We start from the raw sequence: 24,591 nt of genomic DNA, 5'->3' as shown, positions 1-24,591 counted from the left end.
GATTTCTACATCAATTGCATTGAAAGGGGATATAGGACATAGGAAGGGATAAGATAAGTTTTTTTTCTTACTTTGTGACAAAAGACCTTTTGATCTCTGGCAAATAATTCTGAATGCTTACCTTCACCCTTGACAAATGTTACAACAGCAGCATTTGTTTGATTGTTGAATGGGTAAATAACTGAAGTAATATCACCACCACCATTTCCCTTTTTCTGGAAGTGTATTTTTATCTTTTGCTCTGTAATGGCCTTTGGTAGACCCAACACCAGAATGGACTTGTTGCTTTTGTGACGTACTTGATTCCTAGAATCCACAGGTTCCATTCTTTCTTCTAAAATACATAAAAACACAATTTGTTTTAATAAAGCCTTGGCATGCAAAACTGTACATGGCACAAGAGCCATCACGTATTGAAAAGCATATTCACATTATGAAACTTAAACTTTGTATATCCACCCCACCCCCCTTCCCCAACAGCAAGTACTGCAACTACTAGGACCCTCGCTACAATAACTTTCTCCAACCTTATAATTCTGATAATTCTGACTGGTGCAGAACCCTCTTAACTTTCGTAGCCCATTTCATAAGGGATAATATGGTGGCCAGTTTGACTTTCTGTTTGCCGTCACGTCAGGTGATTGCATGATACCCTGGATATTCCAAATAAAAGAAATAAAGTAGGATTTTTTCAAATACAGCTCCCTAAATTCAACTAATAAATACAGCAACAACATACCTAGACTGTCCTTTCTCAATGGTCTCTGGAAATCTTCTCAAATTCTATTCCAGCTGGAGCAAATTGACACTAACTGGAAACTCCGCAAATTACAAATAAAAGTTATAACAAGCGATGACGTTTCGTTCGCTTTGCTCATTGGTTAAAGTATGGTAGAAATTGACGTCACCAGGGGAATCCCCGGTTTTATCAGCCTCGTGACTGCACAAATCGAAAGTACACGCTGGGTAAAATTTTTGGGAATTTTTCTTACGTGTAATGCGAGCATCTTTGCTCAAAGTGAAAAAAGATGAAAAATTCGACCTGATGGAGACGAATACTGACGCTGGGGTTGTGTCTGAATGCTGTCTCCGCGTGAGCGGGGTTTCCGTGGACACCAGCCCGAAGTCTCTGCTCAATTTTTTTCAGGAAGAATGCCGTCGCTTGGGCGGAGGTGAAGTCCGCCATGTTGTATGTACTAAAGAGAAAGAGGCAGTGGTCATATTCAGTGACAAGCATGGTAATGGCTGTTTTCGTAGACTATAATACACATTTATTACATAGTATTTTTGCAATTCGTTTTCTTCGTGTATGAATCAGACAAGCAAACACGCGTACAGTTGTATATCACATGTGAACGCGCTGTTCAAAATGGTAGATGTAGTTCGAATCAGTTTTATACAATTACCTCGAATAATAGTCAGCTTTACATGTATTAGGTCAAATGCCGAGGCAATGTTTTCTCTACATTCCTAAGTACCCGGTAATGCAGCACAAACTATTTAAGGTATTGCTAAGGATGGTAACTTTTCCTTTGAGGAGGATATATTCTCTTTTAAAGATTTAAATCTTCTGGACAAGATGGGGACATTCACTAATTATTTTTTTAATCTGCATTTTGTATTCCCATTCCCTGTAGTACATATTGTTTAGCTGGTAACTATAGGTGATGAAAAAAAAAACATTGCCATATACCTACAGTACATATATCCCTCTTTTTATTTCAATTACAGTGAGAGAGAATATCTCACAAAGACACCTTCAGCACCCAATGGAGAGTAGACATTTATTTACTAGTCTGTCAGAATGCCCAGAAGATTTGGCAATAAAAATGATCCAGGAAATGGAGGAAAAAAAGGTACGGGTCAATTTTGTTTTTTAATGGTAAGCGATCATACTGTTACTCATGCCTAATGTACATCTTTTTCTTTTTGGTGTCAACAATGTTGACAGTCAGTTGTCCTACAGATTCATTCATTTTAATAGTAAGTACGTAGGCAGCTAATTGGCATTTGAAAATATCTTGATTTTTCCATGAAACATTGGATTGCCATGCCTGTTGTATGGATAATTCATTTCAGGAAATGGAACATCAATCATCTCACTTAGAAAAAGGTACCCCTGCTTCCTTCAATGCTCCCTTTGATCCTGCTCAAACTCAACCAAAGTATGCATGGAGGCCTGATTATGCTGCACCAACCTTGGCATCTCCAGCTGCAGGAGGTACATGTACATGTAGTACGGATAAGTGTATAATTTATAATAATTCGTTTTCATTTCTCTTTGTTCTTTTTCTCTCTCTTATTAATACACAAACACTCACATACATATATGCACACTAGTACTGTAGATCTATATGTCTGTATGATCTTAATTTATTCTTTTCAATTTTGCTTTAAATTTCAGTTTGTATTTTCATTTCATTCTGTAAAACAGAATTGTTTTTAATGGTGATTTCATGCATTTAAAGATTTTCATAGTGCTTGGGGATATCACATGGGACCTACCCCATCACAATCAGGACCTGTCTTCAGCCCAGGATACGGTTATCATGGCTATGGTCAGTCACCAGCTGGTCCTACAGGTGTCCCTATCTGGAATGTACCTGTAAGTCCGACATATCCTCCGCCTCCATATCAAGCTGTATCTCATTCAGTGGACCCAGGTATGTAACATGTACTCATGACATTTTTATTATATTTATATTTAAAAGAATGCAGCAGTTATTCTTATGAAAAAAAGCCAAAATGAGTTTATAAGTAAGGATAGACATATTGATGGATGGATTGATGGACAAGCTGACATGCTGGTGAATGGATGGATGTTTTTTGGACAAGTATTAAGCAAAACAGAAAAATATCTATAGACATTACAGGTGCATGCATTGACATTATATAACATTATATAATTTCATACTTAAAAACTAATATGAGCTTGCAAGTTTATATCATTTGGCTTTGTTACTTGGCCTAATTAAAACAGAAATATTTGTAAACTTGCAAAAACTGTGACTTTTTGAGCTGGATAATTAATGATAACATCACCTATTTAAATATAAAATACCACTTTAAATAGAATGTTTAAAGAAAGGCAAATTTTTTAGTCATTAAAATCACAATAACCGTTCACTGAAATGACATGTTTTATAAATATTGTTTGTATTTTTAGGGAACCTCAAGATGTACAACTGTCTGATAACAGTGCAGGGATTTACTCCACAAACAACAAGGAATGCTATAAAGCAGTACTTTGAGAATGAATTTCCCTCTGGTGGTGGAGTCATGAAAAGTTTTGATTACAACACACAGATGAGGGTGGCTCGCTTTGTGTACAAGGATCCTGCAGGTATTTGTTTTCTGTTTAATTTTGTTATGTGAAATATTGATTAAAGGATATTTTAATGAAATGTTGATTAATTCCATCCATTACCCAAGAAACAGTTTATTTAATAGGATGTGTATGACAGCTATGAACACAGTGGTATGATTGAACTTAATTATTATTGTTTGTTGACATGCTATATGGATTGAGAAGAAACTTATATAATTGTTTTCAGGAACTCTGAAAAATAATACCATTTATAATCCAGTTTATTAACAGCCTGTTAAGTAAATAATTTTTAAATAATATAATTATCATATATAACAACAGAGTCATTTTCATTTTTTAATTGAAGTCTGTATATATTTTGTGTTATACAACATCAGGCCTACCCAACTACCAGACTTGGCACCGAATGATCTTGAGTTCACTGGTAAATCAGACTACCTGTTTTCAAGGTGTACATCAGTACCTGCTATCAGATGCAACACCGCTCTTGCCTAGTACGGGATGTGATAGCGATGGTTCTGAGGGGTGTGTGAAAGTAGTGTATCTCATCTCAAAATTTGTTCCGGGGTATGATACTGTGAAAAGCGTACTGACACGCACCTTGAAAATAAAAATAAGGGGAAATAATATGTTGGGTTGTAATAAATGGTGAAACTTAAATTCAAACATTGTGCATGAAACCAGTCTATTTTTATATAGTTTCAGAGAGAGTTCTCAGTAAAAGTTCCCACCAGCTGGATGGTGCTGCTTTGACTGTAACCCAGGGTTCACTACACATTGGGCTTGAGACAGAAAACCAACTGGATAAAACAAAAGTGAAAACCGTGCCAGAAACAGCAAAAACAGAGAATAAAACCCTTCAGATTCAGGGGTTTAACTGTGGCACAGATGGTGAAATCATCAAGATGTTTTTTGAAAGTAAAAAACGCTCTGGAGGTGGTGAAATTGAGTCCTTTGACATGCCAAGGAAGGATGTTGCTTATATAACATTCAGATATCCAGAAGGTATTTACTTGAATTTTATTTTGTACAAGTTAATAAAGGTATCGATGAATGGGATTTCGCAAAAATGTTTCTGTCTTGAATTTTCTTTTTAGTATTATTTTGATTAATCTTGTTTTCAGCTTTTATCTTTGTATATATAATATATATTATGTATGTAATATGAAAATATTTCCATTGTTTCAAATTAAAAAATACTCTTTTGTTACTTACATGTCCATGTGACAGATGCTTAAGCTTGGAAAAAAACTTCCTGATGTATTTGGCTTTAAAATATCTCATGAAATTTTTATGAAGAGTTGTGAACTTGAGAGAAAGTTGGAACATGTATTATTTAAAATAGCATCATTAATAATTATAGATAATATTTCTTCAATAGATGCACAGGCAGTATTGAGCAGAGGTGATCTTGAGTTAGATGGTGCCAGACTAGATATTTCTACATACACAGCAGAGAGTGAGGAGTATTACCATAAAACCATAGAAGTACGTGGGTTCAGGGATACCACTCAGGACAGCACAATTGAGATGTTCTTTGAAAGTGAAAAACGCTCAGGAGGAGGTTCTATAGAAACCTTGAAAGTTGATCGAGCAAATGGAGTGGCTTACATTACTTTTCATGACAAAGCAGGTAAGATTAAAAACCTTTGTAGTATACATGGTATTTTAAAAATGTGGTGTCCTTTTTTCATAAATTGTTTATATATATATATATATATATATAGAGAGAGAGAGAGAGAGAGAGAGAGAGAGAGAGAGAGAGAGAGAGAGAGAGAGATTAACTGTTTTTTAATCAACTTAATAGACAGAAATGATATATATATTCTTCCAGAAAATAACTCAATTTTTTTTATTATCATGTCTTTGTTTTTAGTTGTGGATCAAGTTTTGGGAAAAGGAATATTGCAGTTGGAAGAAGCTCAGTTGTCAGTTGCAAGGGCAAGGAATGAGAAAGAAGAAGATGCTACAGTTGAAGTCCATGGGATAAAGAGAGAGACCTCTGACATAGCATTGGAGATGTTTTTTGAAAATGAAAAGAAATCTGGTGGAGGAGACATAAGGCAATTGAAAAGAGATCATTCCAGAAATGTTGCTCTGATTACGTATGAGAATCCAGCAGGTATGACATGTGATTTGAATTTCTGATAGTTGCAAATAAACCAGCCTATTTGCTGAAAAAGGTCCACTCTGGGCAAAATTTGATCTAGGTACACAAAGATGTCTTGGCAAAAAGTCCACTTTTTCAAAAATAAAATTTCCTTTAAAAGGCTAGCATGGGCTTGGTCTAAGACTTTTAATTTTATTGTAGTGGCTTCTTATAATTCTTTGATAAAATGCATGACCAAAATCTTAAACTTTCGCAATTTTGTGTTATTTGTTGTAATATTTTGCAGTGGCAAGAAGTGTGTTAGAAAAGGGCTGCTTCAGATTACAAGACATGGATCTGAAAGTACAGAGACCATCCAAAACTGCTCAAAATTTACAAGAAGATAGAGACTCCCATTTTCAGCGCACTGTCATTTTGAAAGGCATAAGAAAGGAAATGTCTGAAGAACTGGTAGAAATGCTCTTTGAGAATGAGAAAAGAACAGGTGGTGCGGACATTGAGATTCTGTCCAGGGATCCCAGTAGTGGAGTTATGACTATAGTGTACAAGGATGCAGAAGGTAAGAACTATTCATAATTTCATTTTTTTTTTTTTTTGAAAAAAGATCTATTTTCTTCTTAAAGTATATTTCACTGTCAGTGATAAAGACTTAGAAAGATAACTTATAACTATACATTTGTAAATGAATTGTATTTGATTTAATTACCAGGGTAAATCAAGAACTTAAGCAATGTAATATAAATATAGTTGTATCTTTCTAAAATTGAGATTATTTTCTTTTTAATAAATTTAAAAATAGCAAGATAACATTCAAAATGTTGATTAAAAACCCTGATAATTAGATAAAAAATTGTTTTAGATTTTTTTTTTTTTTTTTTTTTTTTTGTTGCACATAGCATTCACCCTATTAGTATTAAACCAGATAATTGCTACATGTTAATTACTTCAGGGCTTCCTTTCTTTATACAAAATTATTATTTGATGTCAAGCCAAAATTACTACTAAGTAATGAGAGGATGAACATTTTATTATTATTATTATTAATCAAAGTTAGTTTTCAGTCATTGGTGAAATTCATAATATGGTGTTGACTATCAACTTTGAAACATTGTTTGTTCATAGTTGCTGCCAGAGTGCTGTCGCGAGAAGTGCTTAGTGTTGATGGTGAAGATGTCTTGATTAGTAGACCACAGTCAGATATACAACATGAAGAGATCAGCCCAGAGGAAGACAGTTTCACCACTGTAGAAGTCAGAGGAGTGAAAAGTTCAACTTCAGATGAGATGATAAGTCTATTTTTTGAAAATTCCAAAAAATCAGGTGGAGGTGAAATAAAAGAAATAACCCGCTCCCCAACAACAGGTGTGGTCACTATCACTTTCAGTGATCCTAATGGTGAGTTAAAATTATATAGTTACAATAATTCATTACACAGTCTATACTGTCAGTCACTATAAATTTGTTTATAGGAATTATTTTTGTTCAAAGGTGATTAAAAAATTGCATTCCCCTTTCAAAAATACTGTTTTGATCATTGGTTGTAATAATTTGCAGTGGCAAGAAGTGTGTTAGAAAAGGGCAGCTTCAGATTACAAGACATGGATCTGAAAGTACAGAGACCATCTCAAAATTTACAAGAAGATAGAGACTCCCCTTTTCAGCGCACTGTCATTTTGAAAGGCATAAGAAAGGAAACTTCTCAAGAACTGGTAGAAATGCTCTTTGAGAATGAGAAAAGAACAGGTGGAGGAGACATTGAGATTCTGTCCAGGGATCCCAGTAGTGGAGTTATGACTGTAGTGTACAAGGACGCAGAAGGTAAGAACTGTTCATAATTTCATTTTTTTTAAAGATCTATTTTCTTCTTAAAGTAAATTTCACTGTCAGTGATAAAGACTTAGAAAGATAACTTATAACTATACATTTGTAAATGAATTGTATTTGGTTTAATTACCAGGGTAAATCAAGAATATAAGCAATGTAATATAAATATAGTTATATTTTTCTAAAATTGAGATTATTTTCTTTTTAATAAACTTAAAAATAGCAAGATAACATTCAAAATGTTGATTAAAAACCCTGATAATTAGATAAAAAATTGTTTTAGATTTTTTTTTTTTTTTTTTTTTTATGTTGCTCATAGCATTCACCCTATTAGTATTAAACCGGATAATTGTTATTTACTTCAGGACTTCTTTCTTTATACAAAATTATTATTTGATGTCAAGCCAAAATTACTACTTAGTAATGAAAGGATGAACATTATTTTATTATTATTAATCATCAAAGTGAGTTTTCAGTCATTGGTGAAATTCATAATATGGTGTTGACTATCAACTTTGAAACATTGTTTGTTCATAGTTGCTGCCAGAGTGCTGTCACGAGAAGTGCTTAGTGTTGATGGTGAAGATGTCTTGATTAGTAGACCACAGCCAGATATACAACATGAAGAAATCAGCCCAGAGGAAGACAGTTTCACCACTGTAGAAGTCAGAGGAGTGAAAAGTTCAACTTCAGATGAGATGATAAGTCTGTTTTTTGAAAATTCAAAAAAATCAGGTGGAGGTGAAATAAAAGAAATAATCCGCTCCCCAACAACAGGTGTGGTGACTATCACTTTCAGTGATCCTAATGGTGAGTTTAAAAGAAAAAGAATAGATAGATAGATAAATAGATAATTCATTACACAATGTATCCTGTCAATCAATATAATTAGGAATTACCTTATTCAATGGTTATTTATGATTTTTTATTTCCCTTTTAAATAGCAATTATGGTGGATAACTTTGTATTTCAAAAAATAAGCATTTGAATAAGTGTGATATTTAGCTTTTTGTCACACACTGTAATCACACACATTTACTGCTTGTTACTTATTAAAGTGTACACATTATAATATGTGCAGTGGCCAGGCAGGTACTTGACAGGAAAGGACTTAGTTTAGAAGGTGCATCACTGTCAGTTAGTCTCCCAGTGCCTTCAAGAACTATAGAGGTACGAGGGATAAAGAAGGGAACCTCTAATGAAACTCTGGAAATGCTGTTTGAAAACAAGAAAAGAACAGGTGGGGGGAAAGTTGAGCTGATAGAGCACAAGCAGGATTTCATTCTCATCACATTTGAAGATGCAGCAGGTAATTTTTATTTATTTAACCTCTTTCAGTTTTGGATGTTATATATTGAAGATATTGCTATCAATAAAACTTTGAAATTAGGTCATTTGTGCCAGAAAGATATTTTTGCACATCTAATTTGCTTATTAACATTTTAATTTTAACATTTTCAGTTGCTGAAAGTGTGGTAATGCACAACCAATCTAAAAAAATTATATGGGAAGGCCAAGACTTGGAGATATGTTTACACACTGAAGGACAACCAACAGAAGAGCCAGAGGGTAATCCCATCAATTTAATTGTTTTGTTAGATATAGAATGTGATTTGAAAAAGTGGACTACATCATAACTTAATGCATGAAGTTTTTATATGAAATGTATGAAAAGCTGGCATCTTTTCTTTAGTATTAACTAGAAAGAGAAGAAAAATTTGGAGAATTATGCTAGATATTGATAAATATAGTGAAGATGAAAAAAAAGTGTCTTCAATTTTGAACTTCATTTAAACAGATGTCAATTGGTCTTTTCTTTGTTCTGTTAGAGAATGAAAACATCTTAAAAGAAAGACTTGTGCAGAAAAAAGCATGTTCTAGCAACATTCGAGTCAAAGGATTAAAAAAGTCCACCAGCAAGGTCACCATTCAGATGTTTTTTGAAAATCGAAAAAGGTCTGGAGGAGGGAATGTGCTTAATGTGGAAGTGAACAATGAAGCTAGAGAAGCAGTGGTGACATTTAAAGAGCCAGAAGGTGATTTTGACCGACTTGTATTCTTTGTTTTTGTTGTTGACTTAAATTTACAACAGCACTAGTACTACCACACCCAGTATGGCATGGATTTTCCTTTGATTAATAATTGTTATGAAAATTGATTTATTGTCATGAATTAAGGTCATTTGTACTAGTTAATTGCAACTAAGGTTGTGATAATTAAATGACATTTATAAACTCAGTGCAATATTAAAGATTAATGTATGAATCAAGCAAGCTGGACAAAATTTTTAAATCCTTCTTATCCATTCATATCATCCATCCTTTTAGCTGTGAATCGGGTGTTGCAGAAATCAGAGTCAGAGGTTGGACTTCAGTTGGAAGGCTGTAGACTTCATGCCATTCTCTCTACACCTCCACCCCCAATTGATAAGCACAGGATATTCATCAAGGGACTGGCAGAGACCATAACAAATGAACTTTTAGAAAATTTTCTTGAAGCAAAAACAAACTGTGATATAGAGAGCATTGCATATGGTAGTGAAATGGGAACAGTGCTAGTAACATTTCAAGACATTCCAGGTACATTTCTCTTCTGCATCATATAAGAAAGGGTATCAGGACAATTCCCCCCCGGACAATTCCCCCCCGGACTATTCCCCCCGGACAATTCCTCCCTGGACAATTCCCCCCCAGGACAATTCCCCCCGAAAGAATATATATATTTATATACAAAATATAAAGTAAAGAGTACAAATCTTTTCATCCATTTTATGAATATTTCTCAGTTTGATGATGCATCTCGAGGATAGATAATATTCATTAAATTGAACAAATTATTTTCATGTAGTACAAGTACAGAAAATTTTATCAAAAATCTGATCAAAGTACATCTCTAGTTAAGGTGGAGTAAACAGATGATCTCACTCATCCAGGTAACCCTTTGATAAAATAACTGTTACTTTTTTAAAAGTTAAATTAAAATTGCTTAATTACTCTCCCCCCCCCCCCACCCCTTGATTAAGTCTTGAATCAAGGTGCATCTCTGGGGAGAGGTGGGGTAAACAGATTTTTATGCTTATCCAGATATCCCTTTGATTATTTGTCACTTTCAATTGCTTGACCACTACCCACCTACTCACTACCCACCACAATAAAATATAAAATATCTGTTTACCTGTTTATCTGTTTACCCAACCTTTACCTGAAGGATAGGTGGTTATACTTTGATTAGATATTTAATAAAACTTTCTGTACTAGTACGAAATGAAAAAGGAATTTGCTATAAAATAATTTGTTTTATGATAAAGTTGTATTATTAGTACCACCAGCGTGTACGCTGGCGGTACTCATGGTTTTAGTCCCGACCCGTCTCGTACAGCTCCGCCGGCTCCTGCGGCTCCGCCGGCTCCTGCGGCTCCGCCGGCTCCTGCAGCTCCGCCGGCTCCGCAGTCGGGCGCCGGAAACAAGTCACCGTTACCGCTTCTCCTCCTAGACCGCAAGGACCTGTGTCCCCATCTCTTGGATTTAGGTCACATATAATCTCAACTTGAACACCCTGGTTTTTTTGTCTCCGTCGGTGCACTGGCCTGGGCGTGACGCTTGTTGAAATGCACCCATGTCAAAATTTTGAAAATTCAATGCTAAATATCTCCCAAACCAAAGGAATTATGGGAAAAATTACTACAGAAGTCTGACCGAAAGTCATATGTGGAGATTCCAAATATGCCCTTGGATTTGACTTTTGACCTTTTTTTCAAGGTCAAACAAGCCAAAATTTTCTAAAAATGGGAATTTTCTGTAAAAAAATATTTGTTTGTGCTAATTTTTGGAAACTACGCAGCCCTAAGCTCTCCTGTTATAGTGAGGGGTTACCATTGGGGACTCCTTTCATCTGTGAGAGTTTGGGGTCAATAAGTGCATTTTCACGCAAGTAGAAGCCATTAGATACTGAAACTGAAAACTCGCTCTAAATCTGGAACGGTAAATGCCAGAGACCTCTTTTTTATTGCATTTTGTAGACCTTGTCAAGTGCAATACTGGGGGTGGTGTCCATTTTTTGTTTTTGATATGGCTTAGGCGTTGCCCTATATCAAAAATTACAACATTGCAATATTCAGTGGGGAAAATGTGAAATACTCCAAAATTAGCAGAGATACGCACATAGTTACTATTGTACTTGAATAGGAAGTCATATACTGGTAATCTAACTGTGACCTTGAAATTGACCTTTGACCTACTTTTCATTATGAACTGCACTTTGCAAGTTTTCTGATCTTTATATCTCCAAAACTGGCAAAGATATGCCCATAGTTACTATTGAACTTGAATAGGAAGTCGTATACTAGTAATCTAACTGTGACCTTGAAATTGACCTTTGACATACTTTTCAGTACTGCACTTTGCAAGTTTTCTGATCTTTATATATCCAAAACTGGCAAAGATACGCCCATAGTTACTATTGAACTTTAATAGGAAGTTATATACTGGTAATCTAACTGTGACCTTGAAATTGACCTTTGACCTACTTTTCACCATGAACTGAACTTTGCAAATTTTTCAACCCTTATATCTCCAAAACTGGCAGAGATACACCCATAGTTACTATTGAACTTTAATAGGAAGTCATATACTGGCAGTCTTATTGTGACCTTGGAATTGACCTTTGACCTACTTTTCACCATGAACTGAACTTTGCAAATTTTCTATCCCTTATATCTCGGAAACTGGCAGAGATAAGTCCAAAGTTACTATTGAACTTGAATAGGAAGTCATATACATCTTACTGTGACCTTTGACCTACTATTTATGATGAACTGCACTTTGCATGTTTCCTGGCCTTCATATCTCCAAAATTGGCAAAGAAATGCCCATAGCTACTATTGAACTTCTATAGGAAGTCATATACTGTGACCTTGAAATTGACCTTTGACCTACTTTTTCACCACAAACTGAACTCTGCATATTTTCTTGCCCCTCATATCTTCAAAACTAGCAGAGATCTGCCTACTGTTGTCCCAAGGTTTTCTCTTTTGTCAGCAAATATGCAATACTGATAACGCATTTCAAGGAAAACCAATAGGCCTATTGTCTAGAAAATCACAGGAGTCATCAGTGTTAGGAAAATACAGCTCAATTTGAACATCTGCTTGATTTGAACAATTATGTTTGTTCGCTATATATATATATATATATATATATATATATATATATATTTTTATTTTATTTTATTTTTTTGCATATTTTGAGAACTCTTGTTTATTGCATTTTATAGAGCTTGTCAAGCACAAGACTGGTGGTGGTGTTCATTTTTGGGGGGCGGGGTTTCCATGAGAATGCGCTTACTCCAGCTGGTGGTACAATATCCAGAGGCGGTATCGCCTCTCTGATCCTCTAGTTACACTAAAAATATTAATAAAATGGATGAAATGTTTTTAACTTTACACTTTTTACAGTATATTTGTGTATAAATAGATATTTCTTGGGGGGGAATCGTCCAGGGGGGAATTGTCCTGGGGGGGAATTGTCCGGGGGGAATAGTCCGGGGGGAATTGTCCGGGGGGGGAATTGTCCTAGAATCATAAGAAAGATGGTATTATACTTATTTTCAATAGAAAAATCAGGCCTTGTAGATGAAAGAGCCATTTGTGATCTCCATCCACTGGTTTATCAATGCAAGTGTGGAATTGGATAAAATTTTACCTAAAGGGGACCTTTTTCCAGCAAAAAAGGGTGTTCTTTGGAATGCTCTTTTATGTGAAATTATTGTTTGATTTGTTCATTTGGTTATTCCATGGCTTGAGATTACAAATGGCAATTATTCCCAGACAGCCTCAATAATCTGGCCCACGTCTGGCCCAGATCTGGCAACGTCTGGCAATATCTGGGCCAGATTTTGCCAGACACTTGCCAGATCTGGGCCAAGTCTGGCAAAGTCTGGCATTTATGCCACATTTTGCCAGACACTTGCCAGATCTGGGCCAAGTCTGGCAAAGTCTGGCATTTACGCCACATTTTGCCAGATGCTGCCCAGACTTGGGCCAGATATGGTACTTTCATTTTCAATTTTTATTTTCTATTTATTTATTTTTTATTGACCAGTGAGCTGAATGCATTGAACTGACGTCATTTGATAAATTTTGATTTAATTTATCTCTCTCTTTTTTCTTCAAAGTCCCCTCATAAGTGTGCTATTTGTTTAATTTGACTTGACATTTGAATGAATTCACTGATCTAAAACTTTTTTGGACTACTCGTTCCGCTGTTGTAAGATTCCGCTTTTTATGCTAAGCCGGTCAAGGGCCCGGATGTAGCGTTTCTTAGAGTTATGGATATGAAAAAAGCACAAGCGTATCAAACTGATACAATTTCGTTGAGTGATTTGATTCGTGGTGCGATTTATTTCGAAGGCATCAACACTGGCGACAAGGATAAACACTAGTGCAAAACTGTGAGTCAAGTTTCTTTGAAAAAAATGGAGAAAAAATGTGAAATTACGGAATTCGAACCGTACAGAAGTCCGGAGACATTGGGTCACGCTCGACGCGATGGCTAGACAGTTTAAACTTTTCGCTGACGGAAAAAGATTGATCTTTTCAAAACCAACGAACGGCATGAATAATGAACAAAGATAGAAAATTAAAAATACATGACAAAGGAGACGCGCGCTTATGTTGTATTCAGCAGGGACAGGTGTACAACTTACAAGATATTTTCAGGACTCTCCCAAACACAGGTTAGAAACATGAATATACATAAGACAGTTAACGCTTTGAATGAAATTGGAACACCAGAAACTGAGTATGATGAAACTGAAGTCATTTGACAAACCAAGCCAGTCTAAACATTACGAGTTTAGACATGAAAAACGAAGTAGAAACTCCCTGACTGAGAAAACATGGAACGTTGGATCACTTTGCAAAACTCTGCAAAACTGAAACTATTATTCATGTAAATGACAGCTTTGAACATGAAAATCCAGGAGTGCATATACATTTGGTGTGGGAACCAATGCACAGAAGACATGGAGGAAATAGAGGAGGTGTTAATCTCAGTGTATTACCAGATTCAGGTGCATATTGTTATATCATTGATGAAAATACATGGAGAATGCTGAAATCCAAGAAAAATAAATGTGGCTCTTGTGGAGGACCAGAAAACAAACAGTATTATTCATGTACACGTCTGAGAAACCTTTAAAAGTGAAGGGAACATTTGAATATGACGTAAAGGCAAGCAAAGGAAGAGACCAGTAGTAGTGAAAGGACATGGGATTTGATATGAGTTGATTAGTTTTGAGAATTTTCAGTGTGGTTTAAGGAATAAAAGTTGGAGTTCATATGCTATTCTGCAAATGTTTGAAAAGACATTTTAAAGACTGAACTGTCAATTAACATGTTTTGAAAGGACCGTTTCTCTCCAAGAAAGGAAGGGATGTTGTGTTTGGACTTGACATTTGAATGAACTTTTGTTAACTTGGTAGAGTTACTTGTTCCATTGTTGATTCCTTTAATAATTATAAGCTTGTCAAGGAGGCGGGTGTATCATTTCTTGGTGTTATGGATTTGAAAAAAGCGCAAGCATTGCAAACTGGTTCAATTCATTGAGTGATTTGATTCGTGATGTGATTTAATTCAAAAGCATTGATACTGGGGTTTGTTTTTGTGCACATGTAATTCTCTTTTAATTGTACATCTATATCTGTGCTGGAGTATACATATTTTTTTTTCAGAATTTACATGTATGTACAGTACTGTAGCCAGCATGCAAGTTGAATTGAAACAGTTACTGCATGGTTATTTATAATTTTGTTATAACTCTCCATCATCTAAAAAAGAATGTTTTTTCATTCATTATTCAAGATTTATTCATTACAAAACTATATTCATTAGTGATTATTATTATTAATGATATGTTTGAATTAGTTTAAAAATGACAATGTATAATATTATTTAGGTTGAGGTGTGCAAAAATATTTCCCCCTCAAATCCCCCCCCCCCCCCATGTACATGCATAATTAATTACAATTTTTGTAATTTGTGTTAATTCAGATTCGATGAGCAGCTTTGTGTTGAAAAAAAAATTGTTGTTATAACTGTTTTCTTTACATGTATGTAAGTGACATTTCCTCCTGTTAAGTGTCTGTATATTTGCCTTTTTGCAGTGTGTTTTTTTTTTTTTTTTTTTTTCAAACATACAAATTGTTTTGTACAAAAAGACAAGGAGTGGCCCTTAATTTGTTGCATGTTAGTTGCCAGCAAGGTTATATAATGTGTAATAATTTTGTTTAGGCTTTTAGCACAGAATAAATACTTGAATCTTGAATCTTGTATGTCTTTTTTTATAGTTATCTTATTGAATAATTAAAAATAATTAAAAAAAGAAAAAAAAAAAAACAATCTGGGCCATATGTGGTCCATGTCCGGCCCTAATCTGGCCCACATCCGGCATGCCATACCTTTGCCAGATATTGCCAGATCTGGGCCAGATCTGGCCACATGAGCAAATGTGAAATAATAAAAAAAAACAATCTGGGCCATATGTGGTCCATGTCTGGCCCTAATCTGGCCCATTTGAATATGATCTGGCCCATATCTGGCCCACATCTGGCATGCCATACATTTGCCAGATATTGCCAGATCTGGGCCGACATCTGGCCATATGAGCAAATGTGGACTGGGCCAGATGTGGCAATGTCTGGGCCAGATCTGGCCCAGACATTGCCACATCTGGCCCACATGTGGCAAGCCATACCTTTTGCCAGACATTGCCAGACGTTGCCAGATCTGGGCCAGACGTGGGCCAGATCACTGAGGCTGTCTGGGATTGTTTGAGGCTTGAGAATGATCAACGACTGGCAGCTTAATTTATTTAATAGTAAATTTGGCATGCTTGAATTACTCTAGCTACTTTGTGTGAAGTTTAAACTTATTGAACAATGTTTTTTTTTTATGGTTTGCTATAATATACAGTATTTAGGAATATATTCTTCTCATTATGGATAATAGGTTTTCACTTTTAAACTTTTTCTTTGTGAAAAAAATCTTTTATTTGCTTCAGATTTTGAGGGATTAAAAACTGCATGTGATGACAGGACCATAGAAGGTGTGTACCTAACTGTGGAAAAAGTGTCGCAGTCCAACAGCATCCAAGTGTTTGATTTGGCCCCAAATGTCAGCAGAGATTTCTTAGAAGCCCATTTTGGAAACCAGAAACGGAGTAATGGGGGACCTGTTGAAGCAGTCCAACTTTATCAAGACATGAACACAGCAGTAGTTACATTTGAAAATATTGAGGGTAGGTGCACTTGATGCTTTTGATGTTATTAATTTCATTAACATGTGCTTTTTTATAATATGCATCAAATGATTTTTATCATATTTCTTATTAAAACTAGTATTGATATTTTGACAAATTTCCTGGGTTCTATGGTTTCAGTAGTGGAGAAGGTCCTCAAAAAACAACAAGTTCTGAACGACAAGGTTTGCAGGACAGCCATTTTCTACAAGTGCCTTGGTGTTCTCCCTGGAGACCATGACCGCTCCAAGCCATATTTCCCCCTGCCCTCACCAGTGAGTCCTCATGGCTTAAATAGGACAGTCATCCACTTCATCTCCAACATTCCACGTCACAAACAACTTGTGGATGAGCAGTTTGAAAAAATACATGCCAGAGTTCAGTGGCCAAGCAAAGAGTCGGACACTCTCACTGCGGTTTGTACCATTACCCGCAGCATGCCAGATTACCAAAAATTGGCCAAGGCTTGGAGAGCAAATGTAGAAAATACAGTGCAAAAATGTTTTGTAGAAGATTTCTATTACAGCGAGTTTGCCATCCTTCAAGCTGCCTGGGACAGGGTACTTGAACGGTTGAAAAATATCTCCCAGCCATCAAATGATGACTTTGTACTACAGATAGAAGAGAAAGACCACATGTTGAGAGTTTTTGGGGAAGCAGTGACAGCTCAAAGAGTGGCAAAAGATGTCCATAGCATTAATGCCCAGGTGGATGATGAAATCAAACGTGAAGCTGCAACCATTACAGAAAAGAAGAATTTTATGTCACATGAACTACGATACCTTTTGGCAATTAAATATATTGACACTGCAAAAAGCAAGTTTCCAAATCTGAAGATAAGAATTGACCTGGATCATGGAGCAGTGGTGCTGACTGGGATTCCAGATGACATAAATCAAGCCAAGATAGCCATTTATGAGATCAACAATTCATTACAACGTGAGGCATTCTCAGTGTCAAAATATATTCTTGAGCTCATTCCAACCAAAGCATGCCATGCACACCTTGTGGGGCTGTTTCAAGAGAAACAACTTTTGGCAGTCTGGCAAGCAGGTGAGAGAGACATTACAGTGTATGCTGCCACTCAGGATGAGGTGGCACGTGCCAAAGCCATCATAAGAGCTAGTCTTGTCGAAACGCCTCTCCCCATAGTTGCTGAATCAAGATCCATCGTGGGTTCTCCAGCATGGAAAGATGTCATCACTGAACAGGAAAGACAACATGCAGGACTTTTCAAAATTTTCCCCGAAGATGACATGAGTGCAGTCACTGTTGTTTCCACAAAAGATTTAATGGGAAATTTCTTGGAGATAATTCAGGATTTTCTGAGAGCTAACACCATCCATAGAAAATATCTTCGCATGGAGAATGGAAAGGTACGTTTTCTTCGAATGCATAAGAAGCAGGAACTCAGAAACATTGAAAGTGAATTGGTTGGAAATCAAGTCAAAGTTAAGTTTAGTGAAAGTCCAGCAGACCCAGGGTTCCTTATAACAGGCACTGAAGATGGTTTGATTGCTGCTGAACAAAGAGTAGTTGATCTTGCCAAGAAAGTTGATTCCACAGTGAAAGAAGTAAACACACCTGGCATGCGCAAATATATAATTTCACAACGAGGACGAGAGTTTCTAGACCATCTAGAGAACAAAGGTAACTGCACTGTTGAGTTACCTCAGCCAGTTGCATCTAGTGAAAAAACAAAAACAGTAGAGGAAGAAGATGCCAGAAATCCAATAACAAAGTCCACCTTGATTGCCGAGACCAAGACAGTTGAAGGATGTAATGTGGCAATTTACCAAGATGATCTTACAAAGCACAAAGCTGATGCCATCGTTAATGCTGCAAATAGAAATCTTCAACACAAAGGAGGCCTGGCGAAAGCTATACTAGATAAAGGTTAGGACCCAATCTTAAAATTTTCAAACCTGATAATAGAGTGTATAGAAAACCCTGTAGAGAAAATGGGATATGTATCAACTTAATGAAATATTGCTTTTTCATCCTAATGACCTTATTGAGTGTGAAATCATTGTCTTTATTTGTTTATTTATTTTTTATTGAATAATTTGCTTTAGTCCTAATAAAATATAAAATAAAAAGTAATATATATTTTACACGTATAGTTAAATTTAGGACTTCTTTATATTTGTTTAAAGGTGGAAAAGAAATCCAGAGAGAGTGTGAAATGTACACCAGGAAGTGTGGAGCTCTTTTGGATGGCCAGGTTTTCACATCTACTGCAGGAAAACTGAAAAATTGTGGAAAGGTCATTCATGCAGTTGGACCATTTTGGCAAGGAGGCAATAAAAATGAAGAAAATCTTTTATATGAAGCAGTTTTGGGCTGTCTTGAGGAGGCGACTACACTTCGATTAAAGTCTATCGCTTTACCAGCACTGAGTTCTGGGGTGTATAAATTCCCTCTTCATAAATGTGGGCGAATAATTTGTGAAGCCATTCGAGACTTCTCTAAGAACACAAGGCATGGTTCACTGACAGGTATTCACCTGGTGGCCATGGAGGACAGCACTATTGATGCCTTGAAAAGAGCTCTGATCAGAGTGATTAGAACACCAGGTACACCTCAAGATGAAGATGAGGATGAAGAAGATGACGATGATGATGATTTAGTTGGTGCAGTAGGATACACAGATCCAGAAGTTCTAAGGGATGAAGATTTTAATGGTGAATTGTTTTCTTAAAAGTTCTTAGTCTGTAGAATATATATATAATTCTGTGTAGATCACTTTCTTTATTGTCTTTCTTAAAGGTTTATCTGACTTACATCATTGTTTGATATATATTGATATTTATTTTTCATAAAATATCACAGTTCCTGTCTACCTCTTTTTACTCTGGAATAAGTTTATATTTACCAACAGTTTTTTTTTTAATCAATGCAGAGTTAGAAGAAAGCATCATGATGTCGGATTCTGATCCATTGTATTATCAGACAGGGAAGGCAGGAGTGGTGAAGACAAGTCAGGGCTTGCAGGTGACCTTGGTAAAAGGAGCTATTGCAGATGAACAGGTAAGACAATATTAAACAACCACAATGGCAGCATGTTTGAGAGAATTTTATCCTATTTACTAAAGTAGACAAAAATTTGCAGTATTTTTGATAAATTTGTAATAAATCTTTAACATATTTGGTTGTTACCTCAACATTGAGAATTAGGATTACGAGTATATAGAATGTAAAATTGCTTGAGTTGAAGTAAGTTGCAGATCAAATATTTTACAGAACCTTTATTCAGCTTGCATAAATCATACATTCTACCAGGGTTGTTGTCACTAGCTGTTAGAAAATGATTGAAATTGAGAGGATAAAACTGTCAACACTAATGCAACTACCCCACCCCTACCTGCCCCTGAACTAGGACTGGCATTTCTGAAAGCAAAAGAAAATATATTTGTATATTTTTTTATCATCAGGTTGATGTTATTGTGAACACTGTTGGGAAAGACCTTGATATGAACAATGGTGCTGTATCAAAATCACTGCTAACCGCTGGAGGGCGCGTGCTTCAAGATCAATGCAAACAAAAAGCCCCAAATGGCAATGAATTTGGCGATATTGTTCAGACGGATGGAGGGAAGCTTAGATGTAAAGCAGTCTACCATGGATCATGTGAGAACTGGAAATCTACTGGAGCAGAAAAGGTATTGTTAAGTTGTCTGGTGTTGATCTGATCTCAGCATCGAAGATATTCTATACACTAGAATACACATTTGAATATGCGCTGAAATCGTATTTTTATGTCCATATGTCCTACAAAGCTATATGTATTTTCCAATTTGTACTTGAAATGTGATTTTTATAAACCATCAAATAAAATGACTTAACTCATCTGAAGTATACGTGATGTCGATATATTTTTCTGAGCTGTAGAACCATGCAATGTCAAAGCCTTTACATCTCATGATTTCATGTATGAAATAAAACTTGGTAAATGTTACTGTTAAGAATTACAAGTGTAAAACTGTAATATCTATCTATCTATCTATCTGTCTATCTATTAAATAATTAAATGATGGTGAATAAGAAATATTAAACAAAAACAGCAGCGGTTACTTAACTCTGACCGATTTCAATTGCAAATCATTGCAATATTTTTCTTTACAGATTTTGCTTAAGCTTGTTCATACCTGTTTGGAAACTGCGACCAAGGCAGGATTTTCTTCTATTTCCCTCCCTGCTGTAGGAACTGGAAACCTGGGGTTTCCTAAGGATGTTGTGGCCAGAGATATGTACCAAGCAGTGGCAGAGTTTGGAACACGTAACCCAACTACAAAACTTAAGGATATACGTTTTGTTGTATATGACAAAGATGATGCAAATATTGCAGTGAGTTTTAATTTTGTATTCAGTTAATTGGATGGTGATACAATAGCTCAGTTCTCTAAATTGTAAATATGAGATCAAAATGAGATATTTCTATTGTGTAAAATGTTCACAGTTAAGTGATATTTTTTCTTGTAGAAATGCACCATTAGCCACCAGACCATTAATCTCACACCTTTAAACAATGGTTCTTGTATATTTACCCCTATATTGCTGTCTACATGTACTGGTAGTAACATGTACTTGTGCATAAGTGAAAAAACGTTTTTATTGGTACGTCACTAATTTTAGGCATTTGAGGCAGAGATAAGGAATGTAACCACAAGTCCAACTAAGAAGAAACCAGGATTTCATGCAATGAATTCAGTGGAATATGATGTAGATATAGAGGATGATGATACTGGTATGTAATATAAATAACATATATTTATCACAAACTTGACCTTAACACTCAAGGTTTTATTTGGAGCATTGCATAAAAACATATGTATTATTGATATGTACATACATGTACTGTATATGGCCCATAACATACTAGTACACTGATAAGTTTGATAACTGGATTGAACTACATGTGGACAATGTCTTTGATTTAGAAACATTAAAATATCAAAAAAAACTTCCTTACTTGTTTATTAGTTTGATGTGAAAACTGTTACATCCAAATGTTACATATAGATATGTTATTTTCAGCTGGTTCATACAGATCCATAGTTGCAGGCAGTGAACCAAATCAGAGGATGGCAATGGTTGGCAAACTTAGCCTCCAAGTTCAGCAGGGAGATCTAACCCAAGAGACCACAGATGCCATAGTGAACAGTACCAATGCAGAGCTGGATCTCAGTAAAGGTATGATGTACAGGTGAATAACAAGATAATGATGATGGCAAACTCATCTCAAGGGATGAAGAATTGAGTTGTAAATTATTTGTATTCACTAGGACATTGACCAAAAATGCATTTCAAGTCAACAGATTAAACCATTGTTATAGTAGGCCTTTGTATACCACTTTAAATGTAATAATTAAGCAGATGTGTTGTTTGAGCACTGATAATTTCATCTACAACGTATAAGTTTAAGTTGAATATTTTATGACATTTCAGGAGCTGTTTCTAAGGCAATTCTAGCTAAGGCTGGACAGGACATCTTAGATGAATGCAAACATCAAAGTATGATGCACATTTATGCCACAATCCAAATATATTATAAAGATTTTAAGCTCAAACCAGAATATGTCTATATGGACTATATAAGGTTAAAGGGATAATAACTCTTCGTTTTGGCCAAAAAATGAATTTTCCTGGAGTAAACAACAATTTTCCCATACTTACCAATGGTTAATGAATCCATTTTTACATTCAAAGTTAGTCCCTGGTTTTTTTCTAAAAAGTTCTTTTTTTCATTATAATCTCTTAAGAGATTATAACAGAGTATAGCCATCAATGGAGGTCACGTGGTCTAAAGACAAGCTCAGATATCAGAATAAAAGCTATAACTGACGTTTTTGTGGTACAACAGAATCTATCATATTTCTATGCGTTGTTCACAATGTTTTTATTGTGAAATATAGATCTCATACGAAGAGTTATTATCCCTTTAAGGTACAATAATTATGAGGTGATACTTTCATATGGCCTGCTTGATTGACCTAAGCTCACTATAGGCAGCAAATATAATCTGCCTTTTCTTCAAAGCCAAGCCATGGCATGAGCACAGTGGTAAGCCAGAAAATGGGAAATTGCATTTGCTGTGCCACTGGGGATCTAAGAATCAAATGGTTTTCGGAGAAGGACTGACACGAGATGATTTTCAATGCAAGCCTATCACTAGGTTACAAACTGGTTTATTGTATATACGATTCTAGGACAATCCCCCCCCCCCCCCCCCCCCGGACTATTCCCCCCAGGCACACTGAGAAATATTCAGAAAATGGATGAAAATATTTGAACTTTGTACTCTTTACTTTATATTTGTATATAAATATATGTTGTTTGGGGGGGGGGGGGGGGGATTGTCTGGGGGGATTGTCTGGGGGGAATAGTCCAGGGGGGAATTGCCTGGGGGTAATTGTCCTGATACCTGTATATACATATAGAGAGACTTGGAAATGGCTTAAAAATGATATATTAAGTTATCAGACATGAAGCTTAGGGTACTTGGTGTGATAAAATGGAGAGAAATGAGTAATTTAAAAATTCAAAGTATAATTCATATAGTTCAGGCCCGTAGCCAGTAATTTCAAAAGGGGGGGTTCTTTTTCTGAATAAGTGGACCTTTTCCAAAGAAACCTTTGTGTACCTAGATCAAATTTTACCCAGAAAGGACCTTTTCCTGACAAAAAGGGCGTTTCTTTTGACCCCCCCCCAACCCCCCCTGGCTACGGGCCTGTAGTTCATATATTATATTCATTTTTGCTAGTTTAACATTTTATGCAATGTTGTATTTATTTGAATGTGATATCATAATTTTACATAAGTATCTATCCTCCAGGTAAATTAATGAAGAGTGGTAGTGGTGTTGCAGCCACAGGAGCTGGACAACTTCCCTGTAAACATATCATCCATCTTGTTGCACCACATGTAAAAAGTCTCTTTGGATCAGCATGGAAGAAACCCGTCTTAAACTGTCTAAAGAAAGCAGAAGAAATGAAACTTTCTTCCATTTGCTTTCCTGCTTTAGGAACAGGTAAAAGTTGTCGAAATAATATAAATTATCATCTTTATAAACAATTAAATGAGAAGAATCTTGATAACACCAATACGCTGTTGTTTGCTTACTTAGTATGGACAATGGTTTGATAAATAGGATGAAGGAGACATAATAACACACTTTGTATCCATAAATTGGTTGTTTATATTTTAGTTTTAATATCACTGATTCTGTCAGTTTTGTCATTCACTTGTTTATATCTGCTTATTTGACAGCTTTACATTGTTCATTACATGTATATCTTTTTGAAATTCAAAATATGTACCACAGTGCCCAAATTGTATTACAAATCTTAATTTGCAGGGGAACTGAGCTCTTCACCTAGGGAAATAGCTACAGTAATGTTTGATACCATTGAAGAATTTAGTAAGCAGTGCAACCCTCAGCATCTGCGAATGATTCGTATCACCATATTTCAGTCAAACATGGTGAAAGACTTCCATGATGAGCTTAGTAAAAGAATGAAAAAGAAAGAAAAGAAAGGATACATAAAACATGCGATTGATGCTGGAGCAGGTATAATGTATAATCAATATGGTGAATAACAGCAAATGTTGCATTTTTTTAGTTGACAGTTAATGTATCTAATACAAAGATAAAAGGATCTGTTAAACTTATAGTAATTTAAACTTGGACTCGCTATCCATATGGAGTCCTAGTAGTAAATTTAAGTTTAACACAATGTTAATTTTTAACTTCTACATTTCAATTAAGCTATAAAAGTATTAAAAGGAACAGTACATTGAATTACATATAAAATTTATAATTAATTTTTATGCAGGTATTCTCACCAGCCTTACTGGTATTGGAGCAAAAGCAAGCCTTACTGGTATTGGAGCAAAAGCAGAACCAAAGAAGAAGGAGAAAAGAACTAAACTGACAGAACCCATGTCCATATTTCTTACCATTTTTTCTGACAACAAAGAGAGTATTAATCTTGCACAGAAAAAGATAGATGAATTATGTGAGTCACAGTGCAAGG

General features: G+C 35.5%; 2 protein-coding genes across 8 annotated transcripts in view; one reads left to right on the top strand and one right to left on the bottom strand.

Annotated features, from left to right (window-relative positions):
• LOC106168751 (protein mono-ADP-ribosyltransferase PARP15-like) overlaps positions 1-903 on the bottom strand; it is a 43,346-nt gene extending 42,443 nt beyond the window's left edge. For 2 of the 4 annotated variants that reach the window (XM_087002554.1, XM_087002556.1), the window contains exon 1: positions 740-898. Coding sequence is in view for 1 of the 4 variants with exons in the window: in XM_087002553.1 (XP_086858679.1) it covers positions 122-326 (205 nt within the window). In the remaining 3 variants the exon portion in view is untranslated. Of the gene's footprint in view, positions 1-121; positions 335-739 lie in introns of all 4 variants that reach the window. The other 2 variants (XM_087002553.1, XM_087002557.1) reach the window with 2 other exon arrangements.
• Positions 1-24,591, top strand: part of LOC106168772 (protein mono-ADP-ribosyltransferase PARP14) — a 51,870-nt gene that overhangs the window by 24,008 nt on the left and 3,271 nt on the right. The window contains exons 1-28 of one of the 4 annotated variants that reach the window (XM_087002549.1): positions 926-1,238; positions 1,732-1,856; positions 2,080-2,221; positions 2,469-2,663; positions 3,167-3,343; positions 4,028-4,333; positions 4,710-4,961; positions 5,205-5,450; positions 5,725-5,997; positions 6,561-6,833; positions 6,993-7,256; positions 7,800-8,072; positions 8,344-8,571; positions 8,724-8,831; positions 9,092-9,298; positions 9,590-9,841; positions 16,319-16,555; positions 16,697-18,451; positions 18,712-19,239; positions 19,458-19,585; positions 19,990-20,217; positions 20,681-20,902; positions 21,191-21,302; positions 21,593-21,748; positions 22,004-22,069; positions 23,391-23,585; positions 23,913-24,125; positions 24,391-24,591. The exon at positions 24,391-24,591 is cut by the window's right edge and continues 50 nt beyond it. In XM_087002549.1, the coding sequence (XP_086858675.1) occupies positions 998-1,238; positions 1,732-1,856; positions 2,080-2,221; positions 2,469-2,663; positions 3,167-3,343; positions 4,028-4,333; positions 4,710-4,961; positions 5,205-5,450; positions 5,725-5,997; positions 6,561-6,833; positions 6,993-7,256; positions 7,800-8,072; positions 8,344-8,571; positions 8,724-8,831; positions 9,092-9,298; positions 9,590-9,841; positions 16,319-16,555; positions 16,697-18,451; positions 18,712-19,239; positions 19,458-19,585; positions 19,990-20,217; positions 20,681-20,902; positions 21,191-21,302; positions 21,593-21,748; positions 22,004-22,069; positions 23,391-23,585; positions 23,913-24,125; positions 24,391-24,591 (7,603 nt within the window). In that variant the 5' untranslated portion in view covers positions 926-997. Of the gene's footprint in view, positions 1-925; positions 1,239-1,731; positions 1,857-2,079; positions 2,222-2,468; positions 2,664-3,166; positions 3,344-4,027; positions 4,334-4,709; positions 4,962-5,204; positions 5,451-5,724; positions 5,998-6,560; positions 6,834-6,992; positions 7,257-7,799; positions 8,073-8,343; positions 8,572-8,723; positions 8,832-9,091; positions 9,299-9,589; positions 9,842-16,318; positions 16,556-16,696; positions 18,452-18,711; positions 19,240-19,457; positions 19,586-19,989; positions 20,218-20,680; positions 20,903-21,190; positions 21,303-21,592; positions 21,749-22,003; positions 22,070-23,390; positions 23,586-23,912; positions 24,126-24,390 lie in introns of those variants that run through there. The other 3 variants (XM_087002552.1, XM_087002551.1, XM_087002550.1) reach the window with 3 other exon arrangements.

This window comes from Lingula anatina, chromosome 1, assembly GCF_051362555.1.
Source record: "Lingula anatina isolate TDL-2025a chromosome 1, LinAna3.0, whole genome shotgun sequence".
NCBI lineage: Eukaryota > Metazoa > Brachiopoda > Lingulata > Lingulida > Lingulidae > Lingula > Lingula anatina.
Note: the sequence above shows the minus strand (reverse complement) of the source record. Positions and strands in the feature narration are given on the sequence as shown.